Consider the following 16,040-nt stretch of genomic DNA (forward strand, 5'->3'; position numbering starts at 1 on the left):
GGGGAGTTTTGTTGAACAGAGAGACCTGGGGTTTCAGGTACATAGTTCTTTAAAAGTTATGTCACAGGTAAACAGGGTGGTAAAGAAGGTTTTTGGTATGCTTACCTTCATTGCTCAGACCGCTGTAGTTGGAATTGGGATGTCATGTTGTGGTTGTAAAGGATGTTGGTGGAGCCACTTTTGGAGTATTGTGAACAGTTCTGATCACTCTGCTACAGGAAAGATATTATTAAATTGGAGAATGTGCAGAAGAGGTTTACAAGGATGTTATCAGGACTGGAGAATTTGATTTGTGAGGAGAGTTTGGAAAGGCTAGACATTATCCACTGAGCATTGGAGGTTGAGGTTTATAGAGGTTTATAAAATCATGAGGGATATAGATAAGGTGAATAGCAGGGTCTTTTCCCTTAGGGTGGAAGAGTTCAAACAGAGAAGAAGACTACAAAAAGCTGCAACACAAAAGGATTTGGGGGGTAATTGTACATGAAACATGGAAAGTTAGCACCTGGGTGCAGCAATTAGTCAGGAAGCCTATTGGAACGTAGGACCTTATCCAAAAAGGTTGGAGTATAAGATTAGGAAGTCTTACTGCATTATACTCCATTGTCAACTTTCTTCCATTTACTTTAGCTAGCGGTATCCCTCTGTAAGCCATTTGTTTCCCACTCACAACTTGCCTTTCTATCTGTTTTTGTATTGTCTGAAATTTTCCTCCCAAGTCATTACATACATTGTAAACAATTGCAGTCCTAGCACTCATCCCTATGGAACCCAAATGGTCACAAGTTGCCGAACTGAAAAAGAATGCCCCAGTTGCTGTTTCCTGTTGCAGAATAGCCAATTTTCTGTCCATGCCAATATATTACCTCCAACACCAATCTTATGGCTTAACATTTTGTGAGATAGCTTGTCGAATGCCTTGTGTAAGACCAAATACAATACATCTGTTTCTTTTTAGAAAAAAATCTATCAGTTTACTCTGAGAAATAATGAAAAAAAGATTGTTTCTATTTTAGCTATTTACAGACATTTGCAGATTCCCAAAGAGATGGCAGATACGTCTGCACATAGCCCTGAATTTCACTTCACAGTTTGTATCTTTTCCAGCAATAAAATATTCATATTGTGCAATAAAAAGAGCATGTACTGTAATCCCACTCAGAAGAACATCTAAGGCAATTTTTTTCTCCAAACCTATGCATTTAGAGAATAGGTAATTTAACTTTCGCAGACATTGATTCCTCAAAATACAGGTAGTTCGCCTATAAAGCGGTAGTTGCATTCCCATGCAACAGCATGCTATAGAAAATTGCGCAGTATAAATAGTGGAGCCTATGGGAAAAACAGGATTGCGGCAAACCATCAAAAATATCAGGAAAAATCGAAACAAAAATAGTAGTTAGCCGAACACAAACAATAGCACAGTCTAAGTAAATCTTTAAATCATATATTTTAATGAAATAATACAGTAAATTTAACACTTTAACACTAAAATCACTGACTGCAGCACTGTTCTTCACCAGAAAGTCCGTGAGCCGACTCACCACGTGATGCCCCAACATGGAATTGCAGTCCTCCTCAAGATTCTCCCCCAGATTGAAATAAAAATTCCTTCTAAATGTAGACTACAATTCCCAGTTTCAAACTAAGTTACAAGGCTTACAAAGCTGATTGCATTCCTGTTTTAGCTGAACACACTAAATTTCCATTTTGCAAACAGAGGATCCTGAGGCTGGGTGCAGGGAATGGAATTGCGTAACAGCAAACGGGAGTTTGCTTTATAAAAAAAGGTCCACAATTCACAATTAACTTTACAATCAAATCGCATTTAATAAATGTGCGTTTTAGGAGAACTACCCAGCCTGATGTCGGTGGTGGGAAAGTTGCTGAGGAGGGTACTGAGGGATTGGATCTATTTATATTTAGAAAAGAATGGGCTTATCAGTGATAGGCAACATGGTTTTGTGCAGGCGGGGGAGGGGGAGAGCGGGGACCATGCCTCATGCCTTACCAACTCAATAGAGTTCTTCGAGAAAGTGACCAAGTTGTTAGATGAAGGAAGGGCTATAGATGTAACATACATGGACTTTACTAAGGCATTTGATAAGGTTCCCCATGGTAGGAGAAAGTGAGGTCATATGGTGTGCAGGGTGTTCTAGCTAGGTGGATAAAGAACTGGTTGAGCAACAGGAGACAGAGTAGTAGTTGAAGGGAGTTTCTCGAAATGGAGAAAGGTGACCAGTGGTGTTCCGCAGGGGTCAGTGTTGGGGCCACTGTTGTTTGTAATATACTTAAATGATCTGGAAGAGGGCACTGTTGGTATCATCAGCAAGTTTGCAGATGACACGAAGATTGGTGGAGTAGCAGAAAGCATAGGGGACTGTCAGCGAATACAGGAGAATATAGATCGACTGGAGAGTTGGACAGAAAGGTGGCAGTTGGAGTTCAATCCAGACAAATGTGAGGTGATGCATTTAGGCAAGACTAATTCTAGAGCGAATTATACAATGAACGGAAGAGCTTTGGGAAACGTTGATGGGCAGAGAGATCTGGGAGTGCAGGTCCATTGTACCCTGAAGGTTGCTGCACAGGTGGATAGAGTGGTCAAGAAGGCCTATAGTATGCTTACCTTCATTGGACGGGGTGTTGAGTATCAGAGCTGGCAAGTCATGTTAACATTGTACAAGACTTTGGTTTGGCCGCATTTAGAATACTGTGTACAGTTCTGGTCGCCACATTACCAAAAGGATGTGGACGCTATGGAGAGGGCGCAGAGAAGGTTTACGAGGATGCTGCCTGGTATGGAAGGTGCTAGCTATGAAGAGAGGTTGTGTAGGTTAGGTTTATTTTCATAAAAAAAACATATTGAGGTCTACAAAATCATGAAGGGTATAGACGGGTTGGATAGAGACAAGCTTTTGTCCCAGGGTGAAGGATTCCATAACAAGCGGTCATGATTTCAAGGTGAGAGATGGAAAGTTTAGATTACTTATAGTGTGGAAACAGGCCCTTCGGCCCAACGAGTCCACACCGACCCGTCAAAGCGCAAAGGCAATTTAGAATGGCCAATTCACCTAACCTGCACATTTTTGGACTGTGGGAGGAACCCGGAGGAAACCCACGCAGACACGGGGAGAATGTGCAAACTCCACACAGACACTCACCTGAGGCAGGAATTGAACCCGGGTCTCTGGCGCTGTGAGGCAGCAGTATGTGCCACGGAGGCTACACATGGCAAGTACTTCACACAGAAGGTGGTGGGCGTCTGGAACGCATTGCCAGCAGAGGTGGGAGAGGCAGGCATGGTAGATTCATTTAAGATGAGTGCATGAGTAGGTGGGGAGCAGAGGGATACAGATGCTTAGGAATTGACTGACAGGTTTCGACAGTACATTTGGATCGGCTCAGGCTTGGAGGGCCAAAGGGCCTGTACCTGGGCTGTAAATTTTCTTTGTTCTTTGTTCTCTGTGTTCTTTGAACTTAAAAAAATGTTGAACTTTTTAATTCAGCTAAAATGCTTGCATTGCTGAGTGTCTGGAATCATTTGTATGCCAGACCAGGAAAAGATAGCAGTTTTCCTCCGTAAAGACATTATTGAATCGTTTTACTTTTTCATTCCAGATATATTAATTGAATTTATGTTCTAGCAGCTGTCATGATGGGATTTGAACCCAGGTCCTAGATCATTAGTTTAAGACTTTGGATTACTAATCCAGTGATATTTCCACTATGCTACCATTATTCTGCTTTGTAGTAACCTCCAAGGAGGTTGATAACAGGTAATTCAAAATTGGTAATAATCTCATTGATTCTCAAGTTGAGATGGGAAGATTCTGTCATGTCAGAGACGATTATTTCCAGGCTCCTATGTGGCACAAATTTTAAACCTGGATATTGTCTAGAACTTTTTGCACATGGACAGAGACTGCTTCATCATATAAGAAGTGGTGAATCACCCTGAACAATATGCAGTCACCAGCAAACGTTCCCACTTCTGACCTTCAGTTCGAAGGAAAGCCATTTAGAAAGCATCTGAAGATGTTTGGCCTTAGGACACCACCCTGAGTGAAAATTTGAAATGTGAGAGCCTCATAACAATGACTTCAACCCATGAACTTAAGTTTTAGATAGATCAGCTGCCAGTGGAAAGATAGATAGTTGAATCATTTTTGCTTGACAGATAAATCAATAGAAGAGTGTGGTGGGGGAAAAGCACAGCCGGTCAGGCAGCATCCAAGGAGCAGGAGGTTTGCACATGAGGAACTTCGATTCTCCTGTTCCTAGGCTGCTGCCTGGCCGGCTGTGTTTTTCCAGCACCACACTCTTCGACTCTGATCTCCAGCATCTGCAGTCCTGATTTCTCCCATTGAGATAAATCAGTTGAAAATAATCTAATGAGGTAACTTTAGAAGTGCAACTCTTTGCATGAGGTACTGATTCCATTTGTAAATGTGAAATAGTTTTGTTGAATATTTAATTAATTCTGCTTTATTCACTGTTCATTTGTCTTGAGATGATATCTATTTATGGTAAAAAAAAATCTGGATTTACATGCATGACAAAATAAATCACTGTTTATGGATCTTTGAATTAGTAGCATATGTGAATCTAATCCAGTTGAGAATTAATGCAATTTATCCATAAAGAAGTTCATTATATTTATAATCTAATTTATACAACCAAGTAATATGTTTGAATTTTATTTGTATGATAATCATCTCTGGAATTAAGATAATAATGATTCAAACTCTGCATGTTTAGGCCTTCCTGACCCGCCTGAAGATCCAGAGGTCGTTAGAAAAAGCCACCAGTCTGTCACCTTGTCTTGGTTCACACCATTGAGCGACGGTGGTAGTGCTATACTAGGGTACTTTGTTGAAATGAAACCAACTGACAGCGACTGCTGGTTGCCGTGTAACACAAAAGCGATTGACGAGACGGAGTTCATTGTTGATAATCTAATACCAGGCACTGGTTACAGATTCCGTGTTTCAGCTCTGAATAGGGCAGGTGCTGGAGAACCCGTTCATTTACCACAGATGGTTCTACTGGGTGAGAATAATGAATACAGACCCATTTAAGCAGTGCATGCACTTGCATGTACTTCACATTTTTACAACTAAAAAGAGCTGCAGTAGGGCCTTGATTCATAGCAATCAAAATTGGGAAATTTTGCTGTAAAACTGACAACTTCAGTATTAATGTGCATGCATGCTTACCTTGTCATATTTTCTTTCTCCGAGCACAATTAAAAAAGGTACTTCCTAACACTTCAAAATCTTGAATCTTAAAATGTTGTTAACAATGATTTAGTAAGTTAGGTTTGTGTGAAAATTATGGGATATTACATTTGTAAATTTGTAAACATACCAGGGGTATGCAGTGGGTCCCAGGTCTCTAGCACAGAGCCTGTCCCTGTTGCACAGAAGGGAAGGAGGGAAAGGAGGAGAGTGTTAGGCATTGGGGACTCAATAGTTAGAGACTCAGTTAGAAGGTTTGTTGGGAGCGAACGAGACTCCTGGTTGGTGTGTTGCCTCCCAGGTGCCAGGGTCCGTGATGTCTCGGATCGTATCTTTGGGGTCCTGAAGGGAGAGGGTGACCAGCCTCAAATCATTGTCCATGTAGGTACCAACGACACAGGTAAAAAGAGAGATAGAGATGTAAGGCAGGATTTCAGGGAGCTAGGGTGGAAGCTGAGAGCTAGAACAAAGAGTTGTTGTCTCTGGTTTGTTACCCATGTCATGTGATAGCGAGGCAAAGAATAGGGAGAGATATCAACTGAACACATGGCTGCAAGAGTGGTGCAGGAGAGAGGGTTTCAGGTTGTTGGATAATTGGGGCTCATTCTGGGGAAGGTGGGACCTGTACAAATAGAACGATCTTCACTTGAATCAGAGGGGTACTAATATCCTGAGTGAGAAATTTGCTGGTGCTATTTGGGTGGGTTTAAACTAGCACAGCAGGGGGATTGGAACTGGAGGTGTAGTTGCAGTGCACAGGAAGATGAGAGTAGGAAGGACAGGGACAGGATTCCAGGGTCACAGGAATGTGCTGACAGACAGCAAACTGGTTTGAAGTGTGTTTACTTCAATGCCAGAAGTATCCGAAATAAGGGAGGTGAGTTTGCATCATGGATAGGTTGTGGCCATTTTGGAGACATGGATAGAGCAGGGTGAGGAATGGATGTTGCAGATTCCAGGGTTTAGATCTTTCATTAAGAACAGGCAAGTGGTAAAAGACAGGGAGGTGTGGCCTTGTTAGTCAAGGATAGTATAACGGTGGCTGAGAGAACTTCTGATGAGGACTCGTCTACTGAGGTTGTGTGGGTTGAGGTTAGAAACAGGAGAGGAGAGGTCACACTGCTTGGAGTTTTTTATATGTCTCCACAGAGTTGGAGGGAGGTGAAAGAGAGGATTGGCAAAATTATTCTGAGTAGGAGTGAAAGGAACAGGATGGTCATTATGGGGGACTTTAACTTCCCCAACATTGACTGGAAATGCTATAACTTTAATACGTCAGATGGATCAGTTTTGGTCCAATGTGTACAGGAGGGTTTCCTGACACAGTATGTCGAAGGGCCGACAAGAGGAGAGGCCACACTGGATCTGGTGTTTGGTAATGAACCAGGCCAGGTGTTTGACTTAGTTGTAGATGAGCACTTTGGAGAGAGTGACCCATAATTCAGTTACGTTTAGTTTAGCGATAGAAAGGGATAGGTACATGCCACAGGGCAAGAATTATCGATGGGACAAGGGCAATTATAATGCGATTAGGCAAGAATTAGGATGCATAGAATGGGGTAGCAAAATGCAGGGGATGCAGACAATGGAAATGTGGAGCTGGTTTAAGGAACTGATATTGCGTGTCCTTGATAGGTATGTCCCTGTCAGGCAGGGAGGAAGTGATAAGGTAAGGGAACCGTGGTTTACAACAGAAATTGCATCTTGTTATGAAGAAGAAGGAGGCTTATGTGTTGATGAGGCAAGATGGTTCAGATGAGGTGAGGGAGAGTTACAGATCAGCTAGGAAGGATTTAAAGAGAGTTGAGAAGAGCAAAGAGAGGACACGAGTAGTCTTTAGCAAATAGAATAAAGGAGAACCCTAAGGCTTTCTATAGGTAGGTGGTGAATAAAATGATGATTAGGGTAGGAATAGGGCCAATCAAAGATAGAAGTGGGAAGTTAAGTGTGGACCCAGTGGAAATCGGAGAGGTGCTAAACGAATATTTCTCATCGGTTTTCACTCAGGAAAAGGAGAATATTGTTGAGGAGAAGAATGAGGTACGAGATATTAGATTAGAAAGGATTGAGGTTAATTATGAACAGGTGTTATCAATTCTAGAAGGAGTGAAAATAGACAAGTCCCCTGGGCCGGATGGGATTTATCCGAGGATTCTCTGGGAAGCTAGGGAAGAGATTACAGAGCCTTTGGCTTTGATATTTGAGTCGTCATTGTCTACAGGTTTGGTACTAGAGGACTGGTGGATTGCAAATGTTGTGCCCTTGTTCAAGAAGGGCAGTAGAGATGACCCTGGTAATTATAGACCAGTGAGCCTTACTTCTTTTGTAGGAGAGGGTTTGGAAAGGATTATAAGAGATAAGATTTATAATCATCTAGCAAGCAACAATTTGAGGAGAAGAATGAGGTACGAGATATTAGATTAGAAAGGATTGAGGTTAATTATGAACAGGTGTTATCAATTCTAGAAGGAGTGAAAATAGACAAGTCCCCTGGGCCGGATGGGATTTATCCGAGGATTCTCTGGGAAGCTAGGGAAGAGATTACAGAGCCTTTGGCTTTGATATTTGAGTCGTCATTGTCTACAGGTTTGGTACTAGAGGACTGGTGGATTGCAAATGTTGTGCCCTTGTTCAAGAAGGGCAGTAGAGATGACCCTGGTAATTATAGACCAGTGAGCCTTACTTCTTTTGTAGGAGAGGGTTTGGAAAGGATTATAAGAGATAAGATTTATAATCATCTAGCAAGCAACAATTTGATTTCAGATAGTCAACATGTATAGTCAAGGTTTTGTCAAGGGCAGGTTGTGTCTCTCAAACTCATTGAGTTTTTTGAGAAGGTGACCAAGCATGTAGATGAGGGTAGGGCAGTTGACGTGGTATACATGGGCTTCAGTAAAGCCTTTGATAAGGTTCCACATGGTAGGCTGTTGGAGAAAATGCAGATGCATGGAATTGAGGGTGACTTAGCAGTTTGGATTAGAGACTGGCTTTCTGAAAGAAGGCAGCGAGTGGTGGTTGATGGAAAATATTCAGCCTGGAGTCTGGTTACTACTGGTGTGCCACAAGGATCTGTTTTGGAACCACTGCTGTTTGTCATTTTCATAAATGACTTAGACATAGGCATAGGTGGATGGATTAGTAAATTTGCAGACGACACTAAAGTCGGTGGAGTAGAGGACAGTTTGGAAGAATGTTACAGGTTGCAGGGGGACTTGAATAAACTGCAGAATTGGGCTGAGAGGTGGCAAATGGAGTTCAATGCAGCTAAATGTGAGGTGATGCACTTTGGGAAGAATAACAGGAAGGCAGAGTACTGGGTCGATGGAAAGATTCTTGGTAGTGTGGATGTGCAGAGAGATCTTGGAGTCCATGTACATAGGTCCCTGAAATTTGCCACCCAGCTGGATATTGCTGTTAAGAGGTTTTTGGTGTGTTAGGTTTCATTCATCGAGGGATTGAGTTCCGGAGCCGCAATATCATGCTGCAACTATACAAAACGTTGGTGCGGCCACACTTGGAATATTGTGTACAGGTCTGGTCCCCATATTTCGGGAAGGATGTGGAAGCATTGGAATAGATGCAGAGGAGACTTACCAGGATGTTGCCTGGTTTGGAGGGAAGGTCTTATGAGGAAAGGCCGAGAGACTTGAACCTGTTCTCATTGGCAAGAAGAAGGTAAAGAGGGGATTTGATAGAAACATACAAGATGATCAAAGGATTAGATAGGGTAGACAGTGAAAGTATTTTTCCTAGGATGATGTCAGTGTGTATGAGGTGTCATAACTACAAATTGAGGGGTGAGAGATTTAAGACAGATGTTCTTTACGCAGAGAGTGTTAGGGTGTGGAATGCCCTGCCTGCTAATGTAGTCAACTCAGCCACATTAGGGAGATTTAAACAATCTTAGATAAGCACATGGATGATTTTGGGATAGTGTAGGGGGACGAGCTGAGAATAGTTCACAGGTCGGCTCAACATCGAGGGCCGAAGGGCCTGTTCTGCACTGTATTGTTCTATGTTCTGTGTTCTAAATGTCACTTTCTTCCATAAATTAGATGTGTATCTTTTTTTCTATAAATAATTTAAAGCAAGTAACTATGTGTGACCTCATGTGCACACATATTACCACGATTTGTGGAGTTGAAAGACTATGTAACTTTACCAGTAAGTTTCATCCCTAAAGAAATACTTCTTCTGTTTTACTTTCTACTTCATCCTTAGGAGATAAACACAAATAATTTTTCTAATTTTGCTAGATATTGCTAAATTTTATAGTTTGACTACTTGGTTACAAACTGCAGTATCCCCATTCAGAGCCTTTTTTTAGGCTATTTCATACTTTGTTAAGAATTAGGCAACTGAATCAAACAGTGAAAATATGACATATTTTCCACTACTCATTTAGGATCTTTAATTGTCACTATTATATCAGTGTTATTTGATGTTTAAATGCCATCATGCTGAGACGTTGTGAAAATACTCATTTTTATTTTACCCCTTTTCTAAAAAAAATTCTGACTTTTTGCTCAGTTTCATGGAAGTTATGATCCCTGCTCATGGTAATATTGGACATGTCATACCCCAGAATGAAATCTGATTGATAGATTATATGTTTAATTTTTTCAGTTGATTAATCTGCTGGTTAATCACAAACCTATTCACACAAGGTTACAACAAAATAGATTGATTGTGGTTTAAGAAATCCAGAGATTGAAATTTTTTAATGCAGTTTTAAGAAGACCTGTCTAGTCTCATGAACATCATATTGTTTCTGTACTTCATGGAGTGTAGAACAACTCAGGGACTTAATTGCCTTAGTAAAAAGGTAGTTTTGCAACTTCCAGACTGGAGTATAAGGTTAGAAATCTTCTGTTGAAAGTGAGGAAGCGTAACCTCTGTTTTATAAGTACTCATGTAAGAAGACTTCACAGGTTTCAGGAAAGAATTGGAGAAATCAGTTGTGTTGAACTTCAAAATTTAACAGAGGGGTTCTTTCTCTGGATGTGAAATTGTAATGTGATGGTTTTGGAGAATAGCTGGGATGTTCTTTTACTGTGTCTTATTATCATTCAAACTATGTCTTAAATTTAGATGGCTTTGTTTGTTTCATTTTACTTTCTTTCATTGTTTAAAAAAACTTTTGTTTCATTGTTAATAAAGCCCTATGTTTCAGTGAATAACCATCATGTTAAATAAAACAAGGTATATTAGATTACTTAGTGCGGAAACAGGCCCTTCGGCCCAACAAGTCCACACTGACCCTCTGAAGAGCACCCCATCCAGACCCATTCCCCTACATTTACCCCTTCACCAAACACTAGAGGCAATTTAGCATGGCCAATTCACCTAACCTGCACATTTTTGGAATGTGGGAGGAAACTGGAGCACCCGGAGGAAACCCACACAGACACAGGGAGAAAATGCAAACTCCACACAGACAGTTGCCTGAGGTGGGAATTGAACCCAGGTCTCTGGCACTGTGAGGTAGCAGTGCTATCCACTGTGCCATCATGCCACCCACCTAGCTGGCATCTAGCATGTCCAATAGGAACATCAGCTGAGATCATAACAATATCATTTTTATTACTTACTCCTTTATTTACTTATCTAGCTTTTAAATGCATCTCTGCTGTTCACCTGAACTACAAGCTGTGGTAGTGAGTTCCATTTTTTTAGTTATTATCTGGGAAAAGATGTTTCTCCTGAATTTTCCTGTTGGATTCGTTTGTGACTATCCTATACTTAAGCCCTATAGTTCTTTTCTTGCTCACATGGAAGGAAATTCTCTGTTAACCCTATTATACCCTTCAGTAATTTTGAAGGATTCTTACATCACCTGTCAGTCTTCTCTTTTCTGGAAAGGAGGACCTGTTCCATATTTCTGAATACTTCTGATTGTTATAGAACATAAAACAGGACAACACAGTACAGGCCCTTCAGCCCTCTAAGTTGGGCCAACCTTTTATTCTCCTTTAAGATCAAACTGACTGATGTACCCTACATTTTACTATCATCTATGTGCCTATCCAAGAGTCACTTAAATGTTCCTCATGTATCTGACTCTACTACCACTGCTGGCAGTGCATTCCACGCACTACTCTGTATATAAAGAACCTACCCCTGACATCTCCTCTAAACCTTTCTCCAATCACCTTAAAATTATGCCCCCTCATGATAGCCATTTCTGCCCTGGGAAAAAGTGTCTGGCTATCCACTCTATCTATGCCTCATCATCTTGTATACCTCAATCAAATCACCTCTCATTCTTCTTCACTCCAAATAGAAAAGTTCTAACTCTCTCAACCTTCCTTCATAAGACATGCCCTCCAGTCCAGGCAGTATCCTGGAAAATCTCCTCTGCACTCGCTCTAAAGCTTCACATCCTTCCTATAAAAAAGCAACCAGAACTGAACACAATATTCCAAGTGTCGTCTAACCAGGGCTTTATAGAGCTGCAGCATAACCTCACAGCTCTTAAACTCAATCCCCCTTTCATGCATTATCTTATAAGTTTCTATTAGATCTCCCCTCAACCTTCTAAACTCTAACAAATACTATCCCAGGATCCTCAGCCGTTCATCATATGTTAGGCCTACCATTCCAGGGATTATCTGTGTGAATCTCTGCTAGACATGCCCCAGTGCCAGTATGTCCTTCCTGAGGTGTGGCCCAAAACTGGACACAGTATTCTAAATGGGGACTAACCAGAATTTTATAAAGTCTCAGTAGCACATCGCTGCTTTTACATTCCAACCCTCTTGAGGTAAATGACAACATTACATTTGCTTTCTTAACCACTGACTCAACCTGCAAGTCAACCTTTAGAGAATCCTGGACTAGCACTCCCAGATCCTTTGTATTTCATGAATTTTCTCACTGTTTAGAAAATAGTCCATGCCTGTATTCTTTTTTTGTAAAGTGCAAGACCTCACATTTGCTCACATTGAATTTCATCAGCCATTTCTTGGACCACTCTCCTGAACTGTCTGAATCTTTCTGCAGCCTCCCACTTCCTCAGAACTACCTGCCTGTCCGCCTAACTTCATATCATCAGCAAATTTCACCAGAATACCCCCAGTCCACTGAAACACAGAACCCTGCGGGACACCACTTGTCACCAGCTGCCATTCTGAAAAAGAACCTTTTATCCCAACTCTCTGCCTTCTGTCAGATAGCCAATCCTCAATCCATGCCAGTAGCTCACCTCGAACACCATGAGCCCTCACCTTACTTAGCAGCCTCCCGTGAGGCCTTTTGGAAGTCTAGATAGATAATATCCCTGGTTTCCCTGGTCTAACCCACTTGTTACCTCTTCAAAGAATTCTAACAGGTTTGTCAGGCATGACCTCCCCTTACTAAATCCATGCTGACTTGTTCTAATCTGACCCTGCACTTTCAAGAATTTAGAAATCTCATCTTTAACTATGGATTCTAGAATTTTACCTACAACCGAGGTTAGGCTAATCGGCCTATAATTTTCCATCTTTTGTCTTGGTCCTTTTCTTGAAAAAAGAGGTTACAACAGCGATTTTGCAGTCATATGGGACTTGCCCTGACTCCAGTGATTTTTGAACAATTTCAACCAACGCCTCCGCTATTTCTTCAGCCACCTTCCTCAGAACTCTAGGATGTAGCCCATCCAGCCTGGGAGATTTACCAATTTTTAGACCTTTTAGCTTTTTCTCTTTTGTAATGGCTACCATACTCAACTCTGCCTCTTCTTAATTGTTGGGATATTACTCATGTCTTCCACTGTGAAGACTGACACAAAGTATTTATTAAATTCTTCAGCTATTTCCTTACCTCCCATCATGAGCCTTCCTGCATCAATTTGGAATGGCCCAATTTCTACTTTTGTCTCTCATTTGTTTCTTATGTATTGAAAAAGACTTAGATTATCATTTATAATATTACTGGCTAGCTTACCTTCATATTTGATCCTCTCCTTCCTTATTTCTCTCTTTGTTAACCTCTGTTTTTGTAGTCTTCCCAATCTTCAGATTTCCCAGTGCCAATGGCCACTTTATAGGCTCTCTCTTTTTCTATGATACATTTCCTGACTTCCTTTGTCAGCCATGACTGTGTAATTCCACCCCCCTCCCCCCCCCACACAGATAATCTTTCTTTTTCTCGGATGAACCTCTGTATTGTGTCCTCAATTACACCCAGAAACTCCTGCCATTGTTGCTCTACTGTCTTCCCCACTAGGCTCTGCCTTCCAGTCGATTTTCGTCAGTACCTCTCTCATGCCCCTGTAATTACCTTTTATTGAAGTATAACACCATTACATCCGATTTTGCCTTCTCCCTTTCAAACTGGAGACTGAACTCTACCACATTATCATTGCTGCTTTCTAAGTGTTCCCTTACTTTAAGGTCTTAAAGTCTGACTTATTACATAGCACTAAGTCCAGAATAGCCTGCTCCTTTGTGGGCTCCATCGCAAGCTGTTCCAAAAAAACATCCTGTAGACATTCCATGAATTCCCTTTCTTTGGATCCACCGGCCACATTATTCACCTAGTCCATTTGCATGTTGAAGTCCCTCATGATCACCGTGACCTTGCCTTTCTGACATATCCTATCCATTTCCTGGTACTTCTTGCACCCCTGGTCCTGACCACTGCTGGGAGGTCTGTACATAACTCCCATTATGGCTTTTTTGCCTTTGTGGTTCCTTAACTCCACCCATACAGACTCCACATCATCAGTGCCATAGATTTAATTTCATTCTTAACTACAAAGCAATCCCGCCCCCTCTGCCCACCTTCCTGTCTTTTCGATAAGTTGTAAATACTTTGATGTTTAACTGTCACTCCTGAACCCTCCGCAACCACGTCTCTGTGATGTCTACCACATCATAATCATTCATGGTGATTTGTGCTGTTATTTCATCTACTTTGTTACGAATACTATGAGCATTTCAGGTAAAGCACTTTAACGCTAATTTTCTTATCCTCATGATTTCCATCACCCCTAGTAATATGTCTAAGTTGTCAATGTCCTATTGCAACCTACAACAGCCCTCCACACTATCCTCAACGCCATGAACTTTCACATAGCAGCAAGCTTACTAACTCACCCTTCCACTTCCTTATCCAAGTCATTTATAAAAATCACAAAGAGCAGAGGTCCTAGAACAGATCCCTGTGGAATATCCACTGGTCACCAAGCTCCAGGCTGAATACTTGCCATCCACTACCACCCTCTGTTGTCTGTGGGCCAGCCAATTCTCTATCTAGACAGTCATTAGTGAATGCCTTGCTAAAATCCATATACAACACATCCACTGCTCTACCTTCAACAATGTGTTTTGTCATATCCTCAAAGAATTCAGTAAAGTTTCTGAGGCATGACCTGCCCCTCACTATCTCTAATCAAGGTATGCTTTTCCAAATAATCATAAATCCTGTGTCTCACGATCCTCTCCAGTAATTTGCCCACCACCGATTTAAGACTGACTGACTGGTTTGTAATTCCCAGGGTTATCCCTATTCCCTTTCTTGAACAAGGGAATAACATTTTCCACCCTCCAATCACCTGGTACTACTCCAGTGGACAGTGAGGACACAAAGATCATTGCCAAAGGCACAGCAATCTCTTCCCTCGCTTCCTGAGTAACCTTGGGTATATCCGTAGGGCCCAGTGGACTTATCTATCCTCTTGGTTTTCAAAATTTCCAGCACATCCACCTTCTTAACATCAACCTGTTCAAGCATATCAGCCTGTTTCACGTTACCCTCACAAATGACAAGGTCCCTCTTACTAATCAGTGCTGAAGCAAAGTATTCATTAAGCACCTCCCCTTCTTCGTCCCATTCCAGGCACATATTCCCTCCACTGTCCCTGATTGGCTCTACCCTCACTCTGCCATCCACTTGTTCCTCATGTAAGTGCTCCCTAAACAATCTCCACATTTCTGTCATACATTTCCCTGAGAATATCTGCTCTCCCAATTTATGCTCCACAGTTCCTGCCTAACAGCATTGTAATTCCCCCTTCCCCCAATTAAATATTTTCCCGTACTTCCTGCTGCTATCTCTGTCCATGACTATAGTGATCACAACTTCCTTATTTTTACTATCACCAAAATGCTCTCCCACTGAGAGACCTGACACCTGACCTGGTTCATTGCCAAGCACCAAAAGTAATATGGCCTCCCCTCTATTCGGCCTATCCACATAATGAGTCGAGTCAGGAATCCTTCCTGGACACACCTGACAAAATCAGCTCCGTCCAAACTATTTACGTAAGGAGGTTCCAATCAAAGTCACCCATGACGACAATTCTGTTACTTCTGCACCTTTCCAAAATTTAGTAGGCAAAAGTGAGGACTGCAGATGCTGGAAACCAGAGTCTAGATTAGAGTGGTGCTGGAAAAGCACAGCAGGTCAGGCAGCATCCGAGGAGCGGGAAAATTGATTTTTTTTTTGCCTTTCCAAAATCTGCCTACCAAACTGCTCCTTCATGTCTCTGTTGCTATTGGGAGGTCTTTTAAAAAACTCCCAATAAAGTGACTACTCCTTTCCTGTTTTTGACTTCCACCCTTAATGACTGGGTAGACAAACCCCCCCTCGATGATTTCCCTTTCTGCAGCTCTGATACTATCCCTGCTTAGCAATGCCACTTCCCCCACCTCTTTTACCTCCTCCCTATTCCTTTTGAAACATCTTAACCCCGGAACATCCAACAATCATTCCTGCCCCTGAGTTAACAAGTCTCCGTAATGGCTCCAAGTACTGATCCATGCTCTAAGTTCACCTCTTGCAGATGTAGACACACTTCAATCCATTGCACAGACT

The 16,040-nt window shown here is 41.7% G+C and overlaps 1 protein-coding gene across 4 annotated transcripts in view; it reads left to right on the forward strand.

Moving 5' to 3' along the window:
* obscnb (obscurin, cytoskeletal calmodulin and titin-interacting RhoGEF b) overlaps positions 1-16,040 on the forward strand; it is a 799,195-nt gene that overhangs the window by 532,294 nt on the left and 250,861 nt on the right. For all 4 annotated transcript variants that reach the window (XR_015757277.1, XM_087987576.1, XM_087987577.1 and 1 more), the window contains one exon: positions 4,762-5,052. Coding sequence is in view for 3 of the 4 variants with exons in the window: in XM_087987576.1 (XP_087843702.1) it covers positions 4,762-5,052 (291 nt within the window). In the remaining variant the exon portion in view is untranslated. The remainder of the gene's footprint in view (positions 1-4,761; positions 5,053-16,040) is intronic.

This window comes from Chiloscyllium plagiosum, unplaced genomic scaffold (assembly GCF_037043375.1).
Source record: "Chiloscyllium plagiosum isolate Xiang-an unplaced genomic scaffold, Cpla_swu_hap1 HiC_scaffold_5, whole genome shotgun sequence".
In the NCBI taxonomy this organism is placed as follows: domain Eukaryota; kingdom Metazoa; phylum Chordata; class Chondrichthyes; order Orectolobiformes; family Hemiscylliidae; genus Chiloscyllium; species Chiloscyllium plagiosum.